The 20,049-nt window shown below is 44.2% G+C and overlaps 3 protein-coding genes across 6 annotated transcripts in view; 2 read left to right on the forward strand and 1 right to left on the reverse strand.

Moving 5' to 3' along the window:
* Positions 1-4,180, reverse strand: part of mdn1 (midasin AAA ATPase 1) — a 45,164-nt gene extending 40,984 nt beyond the window's left edge. For all 3 annotated transcript variants that reach the window (XM_048985788.1, XM_048985787.1, XM_048985786.1), the window contains exons 1-8: positions 3,877-4,180; positions 3,102-3,328; positions 2,596-2,820; positions 2,372-2,479; positions 2,076-2,268; positions 1,718-1,927; positions 1,070-1,201; positions 828-931 (exon numbers count right to left, since the gene is read on the reverse strand). In XM_048985788.1, the coding sequence (XP_048841745.1) occupies positions 828-931; positions 1,070-1,201; positions 1,718-1,927; positions 2,076-2,268; positions 2,372-2,479; positions 2,596-2,820; positions 3,102-3,328; positions 3,877-3,972 (1,295 nt within the window). In that variant the 5' untranslated portion in view covers positions 3,973-4,180. The remainder of the gene's footprint in view (positions 1-827; positions 932-1,069; positions 1,202-1,717; positions 1,928-2,075; positions 2,269-2,371; positions 2,480-2,595; positions 2,821-3,101; positions 3,329-3,876) is intronic.
* A 1,917-nt stretch (positions 4,181-6,097) lies between these two features.
* Positions 6,098-15,657, forward strand: casp8ap2 (caspase 8 associated protein 2). Of its 2 annotated transcripts, none has more exons than XM_048985187.1 (10): positions 6,098-6,204; positions 6,828-6,926; positions 7,119-7,199; positions 7,435-7,541; positions 7,939-8,013; positions 8,318-8,433; positions 8,649-11,236; positions 11,561-14,042; positions 14,190-14,289; positions 14,404-15,657. In XM_048985187.1, exons 2-10 carry the CDS (start codon positions 6,848-6,850, stop codon positions 14,464-14,466), a joined length of 5,691 nt encoding a protein of 1,896 aa, XP_048841144.1. In that variant the 5' UTR covers positions 6,098-6,204; positions 6,828-6,847; the 3' UTR covers positions 14,467-15,657. The 2 variants fall into 2 exon arrangements, with proteins under 2 accessions (XP_048841144.1, XP_048841143.1); XM_048985186.1 differs by having other exon boundaries at positions 6,099-6,204; positions 6,817-6,926.
* An 816-nt stretch (positions 15,658-16,473) lies between these two features.
* Positions 16,474-18,263, forward strand: gja10b (gap junction protein alpha 10 b). Its single transcript, XM_048986298.1, has 2 exons — positions 16,474-17,934; positions 18,225-18,263. The coding sequence occupies exons 1-2, from the start codon at positions 16,474-16,476 to the stop codon at positions 18,261-18,263; spliced, it is 1,500 nt and encodes a 499-aa protein (XP_048842255.1).
* The last annotated feature ends 1,786 nt before the right edge of the window (positions 18,264-20,049 follow it).

Here is a 20,049-nt window from a genome sequence, read left to right on the forward strand (position 1 = left end):
GTGATCCGAGCAATTTTATGAACGCGCTGCTGGTGTCAGACATCCAGCATCTTAGACGCAGTCGACATCCTACGATTTACACACACTACAGAATGGTGTTACTGTGGCTAAAAACAGGTGGATGTGAAAGAGGTCAGAGGAGACTGGACAGGAACAACAAACAGCAGGTCAGCACAACAGTACAAACAGTGTGCAGGACGGCTGCTGTGTGCAGGACGGCTGCTCTGAACACACAGCCGGCGGCCCGACTGACTGGGGAAACTCATTCTCTGGCAGGAAATGTCACATTCAAATATTTTTTTTCATGAAAATTAAACAATTCTTTTTTCCAACCTGTGCCTTTCCGTTATTTCTTTCGAAAACCACACAGAAATGATCATGAAATGACATCTTTTTCAGCATTGTTCAGCTAAAATATTGGTCAATTTTACCTTCAATTTTCCCATAGAACCCTACAAAAAATAAATAAATGAATAAATAAAAACCGTCCGTCTGCTAAATCAAGCACGCAAACATATTGGGGGGAAAAACACAGTTTTCCTGGAGATGTGTAATGAAATCCCACAATTAACAGTGCGGAAATGAAAGTGAGGTGTCCCCATTCATCAGGTCCGTGGCCCACCCCAACAGCCATGTCTCATTAATCAAAGGTGGTGACTTAAACGGAAACGTCTGTCTTTATTTGGTACCGAAAAAAAGTGTAGAAGTGGGACATTAACAGTGTGTAGAGGTTAGACGACAGAAGCTATAATCAGATAATCGACCGCTGCGGCCATACAGCGGCCGGCGGAAGAACGGCGGCCGGCGGAACAACAGCGGCGGTTCACCTTCTGGTGGCGAAGAACTGAAAGCCGGGGGCCTCTTCGATGCAGTCATCCCGGCCGGGGATGAGGAGCCTGCGGTTCTCCATCAGGGGGAGCAGCACAGAGATCTGCGGGACAGAGACGTCCGGACCGCTGCGTTTTAAACACTGGCATCGCTGTGTCGTTGTCACCATGGCAACCAGGCCTCATCGGTACAAGATAATCTTTGGAAAATAGCCCCCCCCCCCCCCGAATGCGACACCCACCACATCCAAGGGCGCGTGGTCGATGTCCTCCAGTAGGATCCAGTGTCCCTTGGACACCGCCTGTGTCAAGGTGCCAGGCTGCCACACGAACTTCCCAGCAATGTCGGTACAGCGATACATTCCCAACAACATCTGAAACGCAAACGGCAGACGCACATAGTTTGATGCCTTAAACAGAAGTGCAGCAAAGCTGCAGGCCGCCATGAACCTTTCAAGTTCTACGTAATGACCTATGACACCATCTCAGCTCCAAAGGTGGACAAGCACAGGGTCGGGTTTACAGCCTCTCTTTAAGAACACATACCAAGGGCAAGATCCATTCTGCAAAGTTACAGCCACTAGGAGTGGGCAGTATTAAGGCAACGCTTGTGGTATGCTGTGGTATTCTTGGTATACTGCAGCATTTTGAAATCTTGCTTATAAAATTCCCCATGATAAAATCCAGTCCCCCCCCCTCCTTAAACCCAAGGACCCCTCCCACTTGCCGAATTTTTTCACCCAGATTGCAAAAGAGCAAGAATGTTACTTTAGAATATACCGGAAAAATATGGTATAATGTGTACGAAATATATGACCGCATTAAAAACAGACGCCGGCGGAGCTTAAGTACATCGCTGTTAGCCAACCCCCCCCGCGCCCCGGCTCCACCTTGCTGTCCGTCTGATCTCCCAGCTGAACCTTCAGTATCTCCGGAGCCTTGACGTGTCCGGTGACGGCAGCCAGGTGTTCCAGGAGGGCCGTCTTGCCGCAGCCGATGGGACCCTCCAGAAGAACCGCCCGGTGCGAAGCCACAGCCAGAGCCAGCCGACGCAGGGTCTTCCGGCTCAGATCCACCAGCACCGGCTGCTTTGTGAAGCCCTGAGACGTCGGGAGAAACGGGAGTCAGGCTTAGGGTCTACAGGCTGAAGCGGAGCATGCGCCATTAAGGGAGAACTCACTCTTCAGTTTACAATACGATGCCAGTGGCAGAGGTGCGGCCAAACATGCCCGGATTGATCAGTCTCACCAGCTCTTGGTGCCTCAGGGTCTTCCTGGGCAGCGCCACACCACAGACGGCCACAGCGTTGCGGGACAGGTCACCAGACACCAGCTGGCCCCTGGTGTATCTCTTCAGCTTGTCCTCACACCAGTCCACAGAGGCCTGATTAGCCAGAACCAGAGCCTTTTCTACCTCTAGCTGTCCGACTTCTTCCAGAGACCTGAGAGGGTTTAAGGAACCATATCAGATAAGGGATAGCGGCTCCACTGATCCAAACCAGGAAAAGCACCAAGCAAGAACACAGGCCCACACTAGCAACATACTTTATTTTAAGATGGAGGATTTCTTCACTGGACAAGACCTTTCTCAGGAAAATTGTTTTCTGATTATCGGTCATGTGGGACACCAAAGCCAGGCAATGCGCCGTGTACCTGAAGCGAAACAGAACGAGAGTCTGGAAAATCACCCGGACAAGCGGCATTAACGAGAATGACCCCCAAATAAAAACACAACCATCAAGTAGGGGACTGAGGAGGACGGTACGCACCAGCGGACCAGGACGTCGCTGGTGAGCAGCTGCGAGACGCAGGCGCTCCAGTCCCACAGCTCTCGGTACTTGGCGCAGTCGCTCTGCAGGAAGCGGAGGGTGGCACCCATCAGGTCACGCAGTTTCATGCGGCGGGGGCCGTACTGTACGGATGAGGACTCCGCGCTGGTGAAGAAAAGGCGCTGGAACACCGGAGGGGCGTCGCTAAAGTAGCGGGCGGCGAACCTGCAGGGGGCAGCAAACATCACAGAGCCATTCGTCCCGCATTCACACAGCTGATCCGTGTGCACAGACATCTGTGGTAGCGTGTTACTTGGCAAGAAGACTGCGTCAGCGATCAAAAGGTCCCCGGTTCGAATTCCAGGGTCAACCGAGTGATTTCGCTGTTGAGCAAGGCCCTTAACCGCAATTGCTCACGGGACACCACACTCTCTCAATCGTATGTCGCTTTGGAGGACACGCCTACTACAGAAAGGAAACGGGAATCATTTCGGGGTGGCTCTCACTGCTGCGCGTCCGGGCAGATGCCAAGCAGTTTGCTGAGGGCCACGCAGAAGCGCTCGTGTTGATCATGGTTGATGCGGCCTTCCACTTTGATCCTTTCGCCGTTCCTCTCCAGCAGGTCCAGGACGAGCGGTCGGAGGTGCCGCGCTATCAGGAGTGTGTAGTCCTTTTCCAGCAGGAGCTTGGCCAGGCTCGTCAGGATGGACTGACGGTCCTGCTGACTCCATATCTACAAAACGATGTTCGGACAATAAGAGACAGGTTTTGGCTAAGTACATCACATCACAAGAAGCTATTTTTTAAAGTAATCAAACAAAACTTAGTCTTAAGCTAGAGCACGAACATCATGAGGACACATCATCAGTATTATTATATCGGCAGCATTATTTGACGATTTACTTTACCTACTGCAAAGCAATGCTTACGAGAACTAATTAACAATCAGTCAGTCCAGGCCTAGTAGTCTGTTCAAATAAAACTGAACTGCTAACGGTTCCTCATGGAGCGCTTTACTGTACCTTGTAATAACCCGCACTGGCTGGTAATTATTATATTAGCCATCATATCCTCACGTATTAATCACCGGCTACATAAGATCTGCTACAACTATGAAAAACTCGCTAATTAAGCAGAATGTAAAACCTCGGCTACAGGGCTAGTAGATTGGTTAGCGAAACAACCGTTTAACCAGTGAGTTACAAAAGTCACGAAAACCTTCTGACTAGATGGATTGTATAGGTAAACTACTGATAATCAAATAAAGTTAATATGTCATACCTGCTTCGTCAAATACTTGCCAAGTTCGTTGCGACTCTTCTCAACGTGTCTTGAAATGATAGTCAGGGATGACAAATTCAGGTCTAAATGTTCCATTGTTTCATGCGTTGTTTTAATAAGATCGCCACCCTTTCAGAAACGGAACCCTGAAAGAGTACACAGAGTGCTCTTTATAGCGATATTTCACATGTAGGTTATCATATTCTAATGACTAGCATGTCTTTCTAAGGTGCATCACAACACAAGAGTGCACGTTTGCCGTGAGTATTAAAATCCTCTAGTCCACATGTGGGTACACGCAAAACACTTCCGGGTCAGCGAACAGTCTCGCCTCCGTCATCCGGTCCCCTCGCGGGAGTCATGTGGACACCGCAGCCAAAACTGTTGGCACTAGTTACCACTTACGTAAAGTTTTTTTATTTTATAAATAAATGGATTGTTTATTTTATATGACTGGGTATACACGTCCATGTATATGGATACGTTTATTATGTCTTTGCAGGGTATTCGGATTTCTTAATTATAAATACATTACCAAATGCATTATGATTAACAAATGATCAAAAATTGATTTCTGCATTTGAGGGACTTGCTCGAGTTCGGTCATGGAAATGCTTATTTTGATAAGAAGAGGATAGCAAAAGAAATAAATCCAGCAGCAAATACTGAGCAGAGACCTCAGATAAATACACTCAATAACTTTTAGATACAGAAGGATTCAGGAAGCCCCTTATTTGTAATGTCTATCTCTACACTCACACCGCGACGTAGCGAACGCAGGGGACGCTCTCTTACTTAGGCGGAATGGCGGGCACTAGGGCTTGCAAACTTTTTAAAGGGGCAGCCTGGAAATCGTCAGAGAATAACCTTTTAAGAAGTCATAATTTTGTTTAGATGTAATTGTCAGCCATGTAAACATGTAGGCCCTTGGACTTTTGCTTGGATGTGGTCAAGTAATGAAAACCAATGCAAATATAAATACACAACATACATTGTAACGGTTAAATATAAATATAATTAAGTCAAATTGTCATTTTCTATCACGCTTAAGTGAATTTCCATTTGATTACAGTATTATATTCATGCTGGCTTCTACCTGGAAGTGTTTACATTAGAGCGTTTAAGGATTTTGGGCCGTGTATCAAAAGAAATAATATCAATTTTATATGTAATACAAAAATGAACATAAAATGTACATAATAAAACCTTTCTGTACAATGGCCAATTGTGTCTGTAAGGTTAAAAAATATTTTTGTTCATCTACAGAATAAGGTACAGATATGGACAGAGATAATTCTGAATCGGGAGTGTAAAAACGTTTGCGTTTGTCCCTTGTTCTAATAAAGTGCAGACATACAATTACTGAAACTGCCCAGATATGTAGTCATGTGAAAAAATGAGGACACCCCACTAAATATTTAATTCTTTATTAAGAAATATCAAAATATCAATATTAAATTTTCTTTCCCATTATATCTGTAGACAAAGGTGATGTAATTGCATCATCTATGCAAAAACAAGAAACAAATTCCTCATCTACAGATATAATTTGAAAAAAGATTTAATATTGATATTTCTTATTTTTTGCCTTATTTTTCCACATGATTGTGCTTTCCTCAAAGTGATGTCAGCCAAATGAAGTTCTGAAGGTAAGCCGCGCTAAATGAATACCCCTACAGGTACAATTGCGTCCTTGCATTCGGCTGCGCTGCATTTAAGGTGGACCGGAAAATTCGAATAAGGATCTGCAGCTTCAGCCTCGTTCGGCGAGGGCATGCAGCGCTTATGAAAAAGCAGCGGAGGTAAACTGGGATAATCATCAAAATTGCAAAGGTAGATAAGTTTTTCCTGTATGACAGAATAAAACAGTTTTAGCAAAACTTAAACTCCCTGCGATATAATGTCCATACAAAATTGAAAGTATGAAAAAGCATGATCTTAATCTAGCTGACTAGGGATGTACATAACATGAAATGTATTAATATCACACATCATCCAACCTTATATTACAACCATTTTTCGAATTCAGTACAAAATATCCATCGATGCGTCGTGATGTCATTGATATGGTACTTTCATTACGTTCTCTTTTTTAATGAAGCCAAAAGTAGGGTACCTAGTGCGCTGGAGGAGACCCTTAAACACTCTCTGTCGAGTCCAGGCAAAACTGGTGCTCTGGGTAAAGGAAGCAGCGCCCGTCTGTAGACCGCGGGAAAATATCGTCATTTCCTGTTTTGAAGAGGCACTCGGTTGGCGCGCCTGTGCCTTGCTAACTAGCTTTGTGAAAGCTATGTTGGAGGAAAGACAGCAGTCCAGGAAATTACAAAGGTAAATGCACGTTTGATAATTTTGTTCCGTCTTTTACATTATATGTTACAACAATAGAGAGATCAGTGCAGAATCTGTAGTAACCGTTTTAGGCTAATTCTCATGCTAGCCCTGAAATTATTCTTGGTACGAAGATAAAAAAAGCAAATGTTAGTGTGCTGTCACTTAACTGTCGACCTTATTCTGTTAAGTTACTTGTAGTCTACATGAGAAGCGGGTACTGGTGGATTTTTCTTTGTCAGATTTTATGCTATCTGTCCTGCTGTATGCTTAGAAGAGCCAGCAAGCTTCGTCTTATTGTTAAACGTGCCTGGGACCAAAATGAAGACTCCAGTTGCCTAGTTTGATCTTCCTCAATTAGATGGGTTCCATTTGAAATAATTGTACGGTTTAAATTACAAAACAAGCAATTGGCAGTTGATTATAAATTTCTGTATGTTGTCGTATGTCAATTGTCAGAGTTTGTGTATAAACTTTGACATGCATTCCAGAAATATTTAAATAGCTGAACATTTAACGCTGGGCACAGTATAGTGCCGGAAAAGCAGAATGACTTAATAAAAGACCACGTGCCAAATGCGATGAAATAGTAATGCTTTGTTAAACTTTAAGTGTATTTGCAGTGCCTTCTGTAAAAGTATATATGGAAGAACCAACAGGAAACAACATGGAGAAGATTTTCCTAGATGAGATGTATGGAGATCTCAGTTTGAAACATTGTGGTGCGTTTCTCTCTTTTTTTGCTATTGTTCTCTTAATACACTTTATATTTTATATGGTTACATGACTATTCTGCTCAAATGTCAAAGTTAAGCCAAAGTCTTGGAAAGCTTGTAAGGCTTCAGATAATACTGAGGAACAACACTTGTAGGGTATCAAGACTCTCAAAACTAATGTGTCTCTCTCTCTTTCAGACTCACCTGTAGTTAATGATGACGATTCAGTGGATATTTACTCGGGGCTGGACCAGAGTCCCGGCAACAGTACAAATGCAGGTAAATCTTGACATTTTAAGAAGAAACAAATGGAAATTTTATTCTGAAATGCTTAGCACAAAGCCATTTCTGTGCGTAGCACCACACAATATGCTACAATTATGAAAAGTCTGTATCATGAGTGGAACTGTTGTAGTAACTACATTACTTGTAATAAGTGGTAATTGTGCTGTTAATGGAGCCTTCTGTGTACTCAGCCTGACAGTAATTTGGTGAATGTTGTGCTTGGATTTAGAGACTGTTAGTACACCCATCTTATGCCAAAAATTAAAAGATTCAATGGATCTATATGAAGAATTCATCACTGAGGAGCAGCAGCATAAAGAATCTACTCACAATGAGGTTTGTGCCATTTAAACTCGCCTGTAAACAACAGAGGTGGATGGTTCAGGTTCAGAAAGGAAAAATCCAAACCAAGATTTTGTTTCAACCAACCAGTTGAGTAATGAGTCACAGAGTATAGTCCTCCTCCATCTAAATTACGTCCCGGTTTTAAGTGACCTCCAAAACTCCATTTAGTTGTTCACAGCCAACATGCAAATAACTGAGACCACGAATGTCTTGGTCTGGATTTTTACTTTCTTGAGCTGAACTGTCCACCTCTACTAAACACATTCTGCATTTCATGCATTTCTAGGCATCAGTCTGCTTGTTTGTTCAGCCTTGAATCCCAAGCAGCACATTTGGTTTATAGCTTAACACTTCATGTGTGAAATTTTTCCTTTTTTTCTAATCGTAGCTTAAGAGCAAACTGGACACAGCAGAAAACAATGTTAAAGAATTAATATGGAGACTGCAGCAAGCAGAAACACAGGTCTGTCTTGGTTTTCTCTTAAAGCTTTGCACAAACTTACAGAATGAAAATCAATACAGAAACATTTAATACTGTTTTCTATCTTTCCCGTGTTACTTTAATTGAAGGCTATTGATGATTCTTACACATTTGAATGTCAAAGGCATGAAACTGTTATGCACTGGGGAAATCTTTTATGTAGTATAATATTAACTATCGTTACAACATGGTATCCTGTCTGCAAGACATTTTGGTTTAAATTAAATTTAAAATTGCACAAATCCATGATTTTCTGTGCTGTATTCATTTTGGCTTTTGTCTTAAGAATGAAAAGCTGCTCAATGACAACATACAACTCAAGAAGAACATAAGTGCCCTTATTAAAACAGCCAAAATGGAAATTGGGCGCAAGGACGAGGAGATCAACAGACTGAATCATAGGTAAGTGCTTTGTCCCCTTAAAAAGTACTTGTGTCAAGTGATATTTTTGTTTTGGGATTAAGTTAAAAATAAAATTCAAAGGCATTAAAAAGTGTAATGGCTATTTAGTTGCTTTTTAAGGTTACAAATATAAAACCTTTGAGCATTTCTGTGAAAGTTGTCTGTGTAGCATTTATTTATTTTTGTGCCAATTTTCCGGTTTTTCACATTTGTAGGTCTGGTCGTTTTGGTAGCGGCCTTCCCTTTCCTCGATCACAGATCAACTTGCAAAGACGTGAACTTCCCAGACCAAACCCTGTAGGGACGTGTGGTCTAGCTGGATCAGTACAAACACAAGAACACAGGGTTAGCTCTATGCAAAAGGACCTCCCTGAACCATCCCAGAAAGACAGAAATGTTCCCGTTCACCGGCCCAATGTTGAGGCTGCGGATGCCCCGCTTTCGAACTCTTCAGTACATGACAAATCGAGGAGCGTGGGTACAGCCATGGCGGCATCCAGTAAACGTGCTAATTTTGTACATGTGAATAACAGCAGAGATTCTAGAATTCTCCATCCTGCTGGCAGGGAAGGAGAAACTCCATCTGAGAGACAGTGTACAAGGAATGATGATAGACTGCAGGTAAGCACTGTAACACAGGGACTTGCCTTCCAGGAAACAATGAGTGGGAAGGGCGAGTCCACAGAGAAAAGAGACCCGCGCAGTTTTGATGAATCTGGTGTAAGCAGTGAATGCAAGGTGAAGGATGGAGGAGGATGGAACTCAGAGCACCGGAAAGCAGGTCAAGATCACGCCAAGCCAAGCAAAGGAAGCCACCCGCACACCGCTGACTTTTCAAGGAAATCTGAGAAGGTCCACAGCCCCCCTCGTCAGAAGAGGCCAACTCTAGAAGCTTTGCACCACAGACCTTCCAACTCCCATGCATCAAAAGGGCGACACAAAGACTCAAAGGATGCAGAGGCAAAAAGTATTAGGGAGCGAAGGCGCAACCGTGACCAGAATGGGCTGGACAGGAGTGCTGCAGAATCCAGTGGCAAAGAGAGAAAGCAGCACAGCTCAAGCCAGAGTGGTGTTGAAGAGCGGTCAGGCTCCTCATCCAGACGCAGGGGGGAGAGGAGTCCACCAAGGGACCATCGGCGGAGAGAGGACAAGAGTTCCGGAAATGAGGGCGGCGGGAGTAGGCAAGAGCGAAGCTCTAGGATGGAGAAAAGCAAAGACCAGGAGTGGAAGAGGAGAAAAGAAAGTGAGAAAGGTCAGAGGGATAGCTCTAGGAAAAAAGATGAGTATAGGAAAGAACCAGAATCAGGGAGTCGTGAGAGTTTACGGCATGACAAGCAGGCTGCCACTTCCAATGCGCCGTGCAACAGGACAGAGAGCAACAGAGACCAGGCTAAGTACCCAGCTTCAGCTGGTCACGGGGACCGGACTAAGAACAGCAAAGACTCCAAAGTGACTGGTGATAAGTGTGATGGGGCAAAGCTCTCGGATAAAAATACTCAAAATAAGAAGTTAAGTTTTATGGAAACGCTGAACCTCACCCTGTCTCCAGTTAAAAAACCAAGACTTTCCTCTGAAGGTAATGACCAAGCGAACAGACCAGCTGAAGGTGGCCAAGAAGAATGTGATCAGTTTAATTTAGGAGAGGATTACTGTGTCATTGATGAAGTGGAGAGTAGCCATGAGTCCTTCCAGGAGAAGGTGGTACAATGTTCTGTAAGCCCTGCAAGAGAGGATGCTCAACAGCCAACACAAAAGTCTGATTTTGAAGAGCCTGAAAAAGCACTTGAGCGAGTTGGTAACAAAACCCACTTACCAGATGAGGTAATGATTGAGTATGAAGAAGCAAGTCATGGTGAAAACCACACAGAACTGCAAAGAGCTGAAGGTGAAACACCTCCTGCCTCCGACAATCAGCCGTCCGGATCTGCTCCGTTGGAGAAAAGCCCCAGTAAGGAGAAATGTTCACTTTCAGAAATTAAGGACAATGATCCTGAGGAAGCCACAATTCTCAGCAAATCGCAAGATACTCACTCTGAGAAGCAGTCTGAAGCTTCAATACTTCACCCCATTTTAGCTCCAGCTGATGCCCATTTGAGCACATCCAATGATCAGACTGGTCACTCTCCCTTTGAGACTCCACATGCTGAATCTGTCTTGACTATGACCCAAGATCCAGTTGGCATCTATATGAATACATCACCTGGGAACAAAACCAGCGATCACACCGCATTGTGGAATAGTCCAGTTCCTGCCCAGTCTGAAACGACTTCAGAGCACGTGGTTGGCCCTGTTTCCATGGAAACAAATCCCGATTGTACCTTATTAATGGAAAAAGATGGTGACGCGAGTACAGATGCCGTTTCAAGCGCTGTCAACATGCCACTAGATACTTGTATGGCTGAAGTTCTCTCTAATTTCACAGAAGGACTTGTCATTTCTAGTACAGAGCCAGAAAACGAGGTTAAAAATTCTGCACCGGAGCAGAGCCTGTCAAAAGATCACACTTTAGAATCATCTGGGGTGAGCAGGACGTTCACAATGCATGTGGTGCCTGAACAGGAAGTCAGTAGCCCCTTTCCTTCACCTAAAAACTGTTCTGAACCTAATTCCATTTTGAATGAAGACCAGGACCCAGTGCCCTCAAGTTCCACTTCATTCCATGATGAAGACTCTATGATGCTTACGCTGAAGAGCATTCAGTTCTTCCCAAACGTTATCAGCCCACTTACCAGTCCTGTCCGCCCGGTAACAAACCAAGCTTTGTCCCCTGGGAAGGCGCCACATGTTAAAAGCCTGAGTAAAGGTACGTATAAATATTAGTTTTGTCAATTTAAAAGATGTCAGAACGATTTCATGTAACATTACCGAAGGAACCATTCCGTTTAATACTTTTGATACTTCATAGCTCAAATTCTTCTGTTACCAATTTGTTACTGTACAAGGAAGCTTTTTTAACATTTAAACAACACTTTTGTTAACACTTTTTTCAGCCAGCTTGCTGTCAGCTAGAGACAGTAAGTTGGGGGAGGCGTAAAGAATTTCCACACGAGTCAATAATGTATAAATTATTGTTATTACATGTTTCTTTAGCACTAGTAGCACTAGTTTTTTCTTTTTTTTCCCCTAGAATTCTCCAGTGTGACTGTAACCTTCAGCACCAGCACAAGAAAAATGGATGTGAATAAGGAGAATGAGAAACCCGACTATAGCTCCGTGCAGCCCCCACAGAGGGACCAGACCCCGCCTGCAGCCCCCTCCCTCTCCTCCTCCAGCACGACAGATGAGAATGAACTAGAAGAGGGAGAGATCGTCAGTGACACTGAAGATGGTTCTCCAGTCGCTGCCAGTCCACAGCAGAATAAAGCCAGTTCTGTGATGGCCAACAGTAATCAGTCCAGCCCAAGGTCCGCTCGACTTGCCGAGAAAGACGCCCGGAAGACCCCGGAGGTTTCCGCAGGCGTCTCTGGAGTTGGAGGCAAAGCAAAGCAGAGCAGATCTAAGAAGATGTCTCTCCCAATTGAGAAGCCCTTCAAAACATTTGTGCCACTTTTGCCCAAAACAAACCCATCTACCATCCCTGAGGTCATGGCCATGTTCACACAGATTCACACACACACGAGAAACAAGTATATGAAACTTCATAAAACATTTCCCAAAAAGTACTTCTACAATATAATTGACATGTCTCGAGTCTCCTTTACAGACTTTGTAAATAATGTGAACTTCAGTAAACTGTGTAGTACGGAGCACAACCTAAAGCCCAAGCTGAACAACATCATTTCTGTCTGCATGAATAAAATTTCCAATAATGGTATCGTCAAGCGCATCTTTGAACAGCATTCCCCGAGCCTGAAGAAGAAACTGTGGAATTTTGTGGAAGGTCAGTTTGACTTCTTCTTCAAGGAAATCAAGGCCACGCTTTTGAGTCAGTGCAGACCAGCAGATGTGAAACATTCCTCCATGAGGAAATGCAACTTCAAAAATCCCAAAAAGAAACTGGTTCCATTGCTGAAGAAACTGCCTGACAGCATCATTAAATCGTCAGTTACTCCAGTGCCCAGCAGAAAGTCAGAACAAACAAAGCCTTCTGCACCACCGGGGAAGAAGACTGCTTTACCACCGGTCATTCCCCACCGCACTGGTCTGGGGAGCAGAGGTAAAAATCTGAGGATGAATGTGAGTGAGGAAGATAAGGTTCCAGAAAGGAAAAGGCAAGATCTGCAACCTGTACATCACTCTGCATTCACACCCTCAAATAATGCTACTAGTCCAGAAAAACCACCTGCTTTGGTCCGTCGCCTTTCCTATAGTGCCTCCTTGCAGGATAAATCTGATTATGACATTCTCACTGAGCAGCAGACATCCAGCTTGACTTTTAACCTCGTCACAGACTCCCAAATGGGGGAGATCTTCAAGTGTTTGTTGCAGGGTGGCTCAGATCTGATGGAAAACAGCGTATCTGCAGCAGACTCCAACAACTGGTCTGTAAGTACACCTCGGAAAGACAGTACTTGTGCCGAGAGTTTTGCAGGGATACCACCAGATGAGGCTGCAACTCCATCGAAACTCATAACAGCCTGGTCAGACATTTCACCATGCAAATTCTCTCCCAGCTCAAAAATTCACATCCCTCTGAACCCAGCTGTTCTTGACGAAAGTTGTATGCTGGAGGTCCCCCCAAGCTTACCTTTCGACAGAGTAACACCATCCTCCACTGTGATTTCAGAAAGGGCCTATTCAATTTTGACTGAGGATCTGGCAGTCTCTCTCACTATCCCATCACCGCTGAAGTCCGATGGCCATCTGAGCTTCCTGAACTCCGTTAACAGAGGACCGGCCACAGCACCTGACAGCGTCATCAGTGCACGTTTAAGCGAGGATGCTCTGCTGGATGGGGAAGATGCTACCGAACAAGACATTCACCTAGCCCTGGACTCTGACAACACAAGTGTTGAGTCTAGTGGAGGAGGTGCCTCAGAGGAGGCCACCACATCACCTGTGTTTCAGATCAAGCCTCATGTGCCGATGCAGGCGGTTGTGATGGAGAAATCCAATGACCACTTCATTGTAAGAATTAGACATGCATCCACTGCTTTTGTGTCAAGCGCCGTCCACAATCCTGTAGACCTAGACAAACCACAACCAGTATTTTCAGGAGAGAGAAAAGGTGCAATGGAGGCCGTGCTTTCAACCTCAGACTTGGCACCTGTTGATGAAGAGTCTCCGACGTTGGCTTGCCACAATTTAGCTGATGTCCAGCTTCCCAACCGAAACGTCACCTGCGATGCTGGAGGTGCACGTTCCTCTAGACATGCTACCAAGGAGTCATCCCTGGTGGCTCATGATGAACCAGCTGTGGAGAATGATGAAAGTGTCTTCATAAAAAATCAAGGCAAGGCTGGAAAGAGGAAGAAGCACCACCCTGAGTTAAAGGCCAAGAAAGCGAGGACTGACGAGGCACAGGGAGGGAAGTCAAGAAACATGAACAAAGAGATGAGGAGCCCGAAGGAGAAGAGGAGCGGCTCAGTGTCTATCCCACTGTCACCCAACAGCCTGTCTGCAAGGAATGTTGTTAGGAAAAGGGGAGAAGTGGTGGTGACGTGGACCAGGTATGTCATCCTCAAGTTCTGGGTTTATAGCCTTTCACCTTGATAAATCTTGAGCATCCTTTTACCTTTTTTCATGTATAACATCTGCTGCCATTTGTTCAATGAATTGTATGTTGTCCATCATATAGAATGTTTTTCCCCTCAAAGGGAAGAGGACAGAGATATTCTTATTGAACTGAAGACGAAGGGGGCCTCACAAGAGACATTCTCAGCTCTGTCAACGAAGATAAACAAATCACCTACCCAGGTATCTTAAATCACCCGATTATCACGTATAGTGTTCATTTTCATACAAAAGCCGTGGTCGGTGCCTTTGTGGTCAGTACTGTACTGTTCCATATGCTGTCCTGCTTTTTTCTAGATCGAGGAGAGGTTTGCCCAACTGATGAAGCTATTCAAGAAGAAGGAGAAGATGAAAAGCTGAGCTGTTGAGGGATGTGAAATGTCAGCCTTTCCTGCTTATGTCACCGAAGAGCTGAAGTAGATTCCCGTAATGCCAGATGCTCATGATGTAGCAGCGGCCTGGAAACAGGGCGATATTTAATATTGGCGGGTTAACCTGAACCAGTCTTTCAGTGGTCCTCTTGGGGGGTGCATCAAGTGAAGGAGCAACACGGGAGCCTAATCCTAGGGCGTGCACTTGCAGAGCCAGTACTAGCTGTCCCTATAAAAGCTGTTTTTGCGGAGGGTGGATAAGGGGAGGGGCACTTCTGATGCCCACTGCTGAAACAAGGTAGACTGTTGACAAAGAATTTCCGAAGTGTCTGTTTACCAATGGTAATGTTCAACCTGCTAATTGGCAAGCATGTTAACCTGAGTTTGCTGGATAGTAGATTTGCATCCAGCAATGACTGGAGTTTACCGAGTTATTCAAAATGCACAAAAGATTTCGTGATGTGGTTCCACTCAAAGGAGACTTTGATGCTCTTTGGGAAGAATGGCCAGTGTTACCAGTGCTGAAGTCACGGTTTTTGTACTGAAATGTCTTCTTTTAATTACTGGGAGCCCTTGTTGCTTTCAACAACTACCTCATTCTCCTTTAGGGTTATAAATCAGGCCCTTGCACAATTTAAAGCCTTGATCTGCTGCCAGATTTTAGAAAACGCTCTTGTGCTGATGTAACATTACATTATTGTATAAATACATTTGGATCCTCGTGTTATGGGGGGATCACATGGGGGATCACATGGTGTACAGTTGCAGAAATTTCAGAACATTGAGATTTTATTCAGCCTTGGCGATAGCTTTCCGAATAAAGCCAAGTGCAAGGTACGGCAGTTTATGGAGACGCGTAACATCTGCCATTTTGGAACTGGAACACAAACATGTACATGAGCAATAGAGTTCATGTACAAAAGAAATCTGGCAAATTTTTGTTTCGGTCACAGTCACAACAAAGTTATTCTGAGGGCATACGCAGTTCTGGTTAAAAGTGAATGCAAATAAAACCCAAGTTTTTGAAATGTTAATACTTTTAATGTATAAATGTGTACAGAAATGAAATTATTTTGGATGCACGTTTGCCTTTTTTAGTTTTTGCTAAAGCATAAGTCACAAACTTGCTTTGGAAATATTCTTTAAATGTGACTGGTTTTTAATAAAACTAATTTATTTAGTTGCCGTATTCATTGTCTAATTGGTGTTGGCAAATAGAATCGCAAGTGCAAAAATACAAGGTCACTGCAAGGTGGTAATGCTCATTCATCACCCAACTGACCAGGTATCCATAGAGGTGCATTTCTGAGGTCATAGGCGTCACCTTATTTAAAAACCTCTTGAAATGAACTCTGCTGTTTAGCCTGCCGTCTTTCACTGGCAAACGGCCTAAACTAGCACACCATGCAGTTAACTATAAAATCGGATTGATCGTGTTGTCTGGCCCTTTGGATTGAACATTAGTTGATTACTTTGCCAAACTTCATAAAATCAAGCATCCTTGTGCTGTTACAAACTGATAGGAATTCAGGCCAATCTAGATTCTTCAAATACAGGTAAACATGGCGTGATTTACAGTGCCGGACCACTGAGAAGAGCATGTGGTCTTGGGGTGTTATTGGTGAGTGTGTGCCTTTATTTGTAACAGTGTGTACTGTACAGTGCTGTCAATAACCGCATTATAAAATCACCCCCCAGGCTATTGTCCGGTTGGGTCCAGGTCGATCTCATCCTTCTGCAAACTGCACGATGGATCATCGGCACATTCACATCAGCTATGTCCACAAGCAGGACAGTGTTTGTTCACTGTGTGGCCACTTCATCACTGGCGCGGTGCTGAGATTCCATGTATTGTATTTTTGGTGACAATTTACAACAGAAGACATCACTGGGTTCTTTATCGTTCTTTTTAAAAAATGAAACTTTGAGTACCTAGACTTGTCCAAAAACCTCGTGCAGATCCCTCCTTTTCAGTCCAAAATATATAGCTCTGAAGATGGGGGACTGGAATCTGCTAGGAAGCATCTTGGAAGAAGTCCATATTCACTCGACCATAGTGGGGAAGATCTGGCTGACCATCCTTTTCATATTCAGGATGCTTCTCCTTGGCGTGGCCGCTGAGGACGTTTGGGATGATGAGCAAAGTCAGTTCATCTGCAACACAGAGCAGCCCGGCTGCAGTAACATGTGCTACGACAAAGCGTTTCCGATCTCACCGGTACGGTACTGGGTGCTTCAGATCATTTTCGTCTCTTCGCCATCCCTGGTGTACATGGGCCACGCTCTGTACCGCTTAAGGGCCCTTGAAAAGGAAAGGCGTAAGAAAAAGACCCAGCTGAAGATCGAGCTGGAGGACACAGATCCCATTCAGGAGCAGCACAAACAGATGGAGAGGGAGTTGAGAAAGTTGGAGGAACAGAAGAAAGTAAGCAAGGCACCTTTACGCGGATCCTTACTGCGCACTTACGTTTTCCATATCTTAACTAGATCGGCGGTGGAGCTGGGATTTATACTGGGCCAGTATGTCCTTTATGGAATTGGACTGGAGCCCTTGTACAAATGTGAAAGAACGCCTTGCCCGAACAGCGTGGACTGCTTCGTTTCTAGACCGACGGAGAAAACAATATTCATGGTCTTTATGTTAGCGATTGCCGGTCTTTCCCTGTCTCTCAACATCCTCGAAATATCTCACTTAGGGGTGAAAAAAATTAGACGAAGTTTATACGGGGACGGCTGCGCGGACGATGACAGTATCTGTAAACTGAAGAAAAACGCGATGCAACAAGTCGGTGTTCTTACAAGCTCGTCTCCGCAAAACATTGTACAATTAACCACTTACCCAGGGCTGCCGTATGGCCAGTGGGGGCCTCTTCCAGTGTACATGCCTTCATCTGGTCCCCCAGCAGAAAATGAGTCGCTGATGCCAGACAGCAGCGCCGGGGATCGTGATCATGCGAAGATCTTCGATCAGCACCCCAGAGAGCAGCTACAGCAGCCTAGTCAAGGCGAGATCCAAGCCCAGCGGATGCTTGGCGCTTCAGATCGCCGAAATACTTTGGAAAACCGAGACCAGTCATCCAGTAGCGGTGATTCTAATGGGGGAAATGGACGCAGGACACAAGGTTATCCAGGTCAGGGAGGAGCGCACCCCAAACGAGCAACTCACTCCAGCCACATGGAGATACCTGCAGCCGTCCGTAACACAGTGCGCAAACAGAGCCGTGTAAGCTGCTACAAGGACTTTGGAGAAGATCGGAGTGTTTCTCCGGACAGCGGCCACTACCCATCAACACGGAAGCCCAATTTCATGACCCGCGAACTGTCCGAGAGCAAGCTGGCCAGCGAACCTGCGAGCCCGGCTTCGGGCAGCGGCTCCGGGGCCGACCCCAAGCGCATCTCGCAGGGGGAGAGTCCGCCTGCGACTCCGCCCCCGGCGAGTGGAAGGAGAATGTCAATGGCAAGTATACATAAAGTATAAGAAGAATTTCTAATTCAAATTAACTTGGAATTTTATTCATTTATTTTCCAAAATGCATGTACGATGTGCGTATCAACTTAGTGTATTAAAAGTAACAGTGTTATATTAGCCCTGGATCGCTGATGTGAACGCTGCAGGAAATGTCATAGGCATCTGCATCTGAAAAGTAAGAAAACAAGAGCCTAAAACAATTAATGTGTTAGTTACACGTAAAGGTGACAACATAATATCCCGTGTGTATTAATAATTCTATGACTTTCTCTTTTCAGAGTATGATCCTGGAGCTATCCTCCATTATGAAAAAATGAAGTCATCAACAAAGCTTCCTTGGCCTGTAGAGGGCGCTCGCGCTTTGAGAATGATCGGGCAAACCCCTTCGCTCACCCCACTCTACATTGCATACGTAGCATTTCTGTACCACATTTATGCTTCATTCAAGCAGACATATTTAATTTTACAACGCGAAACGGAAATTGCTATGTAGAATAATTTTTAGTCAGTTTTTGTGAGAGGCTTTGCACCGTGTAAATTTTTACATTTTATTTTGTCCCGCTGAAGTAGCCTGGGAGAGGTTTTTACACTGAAAGACCTACAATGGTTTAAAAGAGAGAAGTGAGTTAGCCATCAACTGAGACATATGACAAATACAGTTTAATGGTGTTTGCATATTATTACTTAAAAAGGGCATTTCATACTGACTTGTTTTATATTGACCATTAGTCTAAAGTAACAAAAAAATTAAGATAAGTAGAATTCTCTCAAAAGAACAATTTGCTAAAAGCTACATTTAAATATCATCATATATTTGTAACCACTACTGACCACAGAAAACCTTATTTGATTAACTTTGATTTTCTTTTGCAACCGATTATACCTTTTTTTAAAAAAATACTTAATGATTATAAACTCATGCAAAAAGATATTCTTCTTTCTTTTTCTTGACTTTATTCTTGGCAAATGTCTGGTGTCAATTCACTCCAAAGAACATAAGGATCAGAGGACTTTGAAAACAGACAGAATCTTGCATGTGAAGCCATCGCCGGAACAGACGCCTGAATTAAAGTAAAAGACTCACACTGCTGACTCGACGTAAGAACATAAGAAATTTACAAACGAGAGGAGGCCATTCAGCCCATCAAGCTCGTTTGGGGAGAATTTAACTAATAGCTCAGAGTTGTTAAAATCTTATCTAGCTCTGATTTAAAGGAACCCAGGGTTTTAGCTTGCACTACACTAACAGGAAGACTATTCCATACTCTAACTACACGCTGTGTAAAGAAGTGCTTCCTCAGATTAATTTTAAAATGTTCTCCTGCTAATTTCCACTTACGGCCACGAGTTCTAGTATTTAAACTAATATTGAAGTAGCCATTTGGCTGAACAGCATCCAGACCTGTTAGAATCTTATATACCTGGATCATATTCCCCCTTAGTCTCCTTTGCTCAAGGCTGAATAGATTCAGCTCAGCTAACCTCTCCTCATAAGACATTCCTCTAAGACCAGGAGTCATTCTCGTAGCCCTACGTTGCACCTTTTCCAAGGTAGCAATATCCTTCTTAAGGTATGATGACCAAACCTGTACACAATATCCTAGGTGGGGTCTTACAAAGTAGCATCACCTCCCTTGACTTAAACTCCACACACCTAGAGATGTAACCCAACATCCTATTGGCCTTTTTTATTGCTTCCCCACACTGGCGAGAGTGGGACAAGGAAGCATCAACATACACACCGAGGTCTTTCTCATAATCAGCTACCTTTATTTCAGTGGAACCCATAAACTTTCTGTACTTTATATTTCTGTTCCCTGCATGGATTACCTTACATTTATCTATGTTAAATTTCATCTGCCAGGTATCAGCCCAGTCGCTAATTAAATCCAGATCCCATTGTAGCTTTTCCGCTGCTAGATCAGTATCTTCTGCACCACCCACCTTGGTGTCGTCTGCAAATTTAACCAGTTTGCTGTATGTATTCGTGTCAAGATCATTAATGTAAATTAGGAACAATAGTGGTACTAAAATCGAACCCTGCGGTACCCCACTATGAACGCAGGCCCACTGTGACATTGTGCCTCTAATAACTACCTGCTG

Source organism: Brienomyrus brachyistius, chromosome 19 (assembly GCF_023856365.1).
Source record: "Brienomyrus brachyistius isolate T26 chromosome 19, BBRACH_0.4, whole genome shotgun sequence".
Classification (NCBI taxonomy): domain Eukaryota; kingdom Metazoa; phylum Chordata; class Actinopteri; order Osteoglossiformes; family Mormyridae; genus Brienomyrus; species Brienomyrus brachyistius.

Coding starts and splice junctions, on each gene's coding strand:
- casp8ap2 (XM_048985186.1), top strand. CDS start 6,167: ATGTTGGAGGAAAGACAGCAGTCCAGGAAATTACAAAG. Junction 6,205..6,816: donor CAGTCCAGGAAATTACAAAG/GTAAATGCACGT, acceptor TTAAACTTTAAG/TGTATTTGCAGTGCCTTCTG. Junction 6,927..7,118: donor TCTCAGTTTGAAACATTGTG/GTGCGTTTCTCT, acceptor TCTCTCTTTCAG/ACTCACCTGTAGTTAATGAT.
- gja10b (XM_048986298.1), top strand. CDS start 16,474: ATGGGGGACTGGAATCTGCTAGGAAGCATCTTGGAAGAAGTCCATATT. Junction 17,935..18,224: donor GTGGAAGGAGAATGTCAATG/GCAAGTATACAT, acceptor TTCTCTTTTCAG/AGTATGATCCTGGAGCTATC.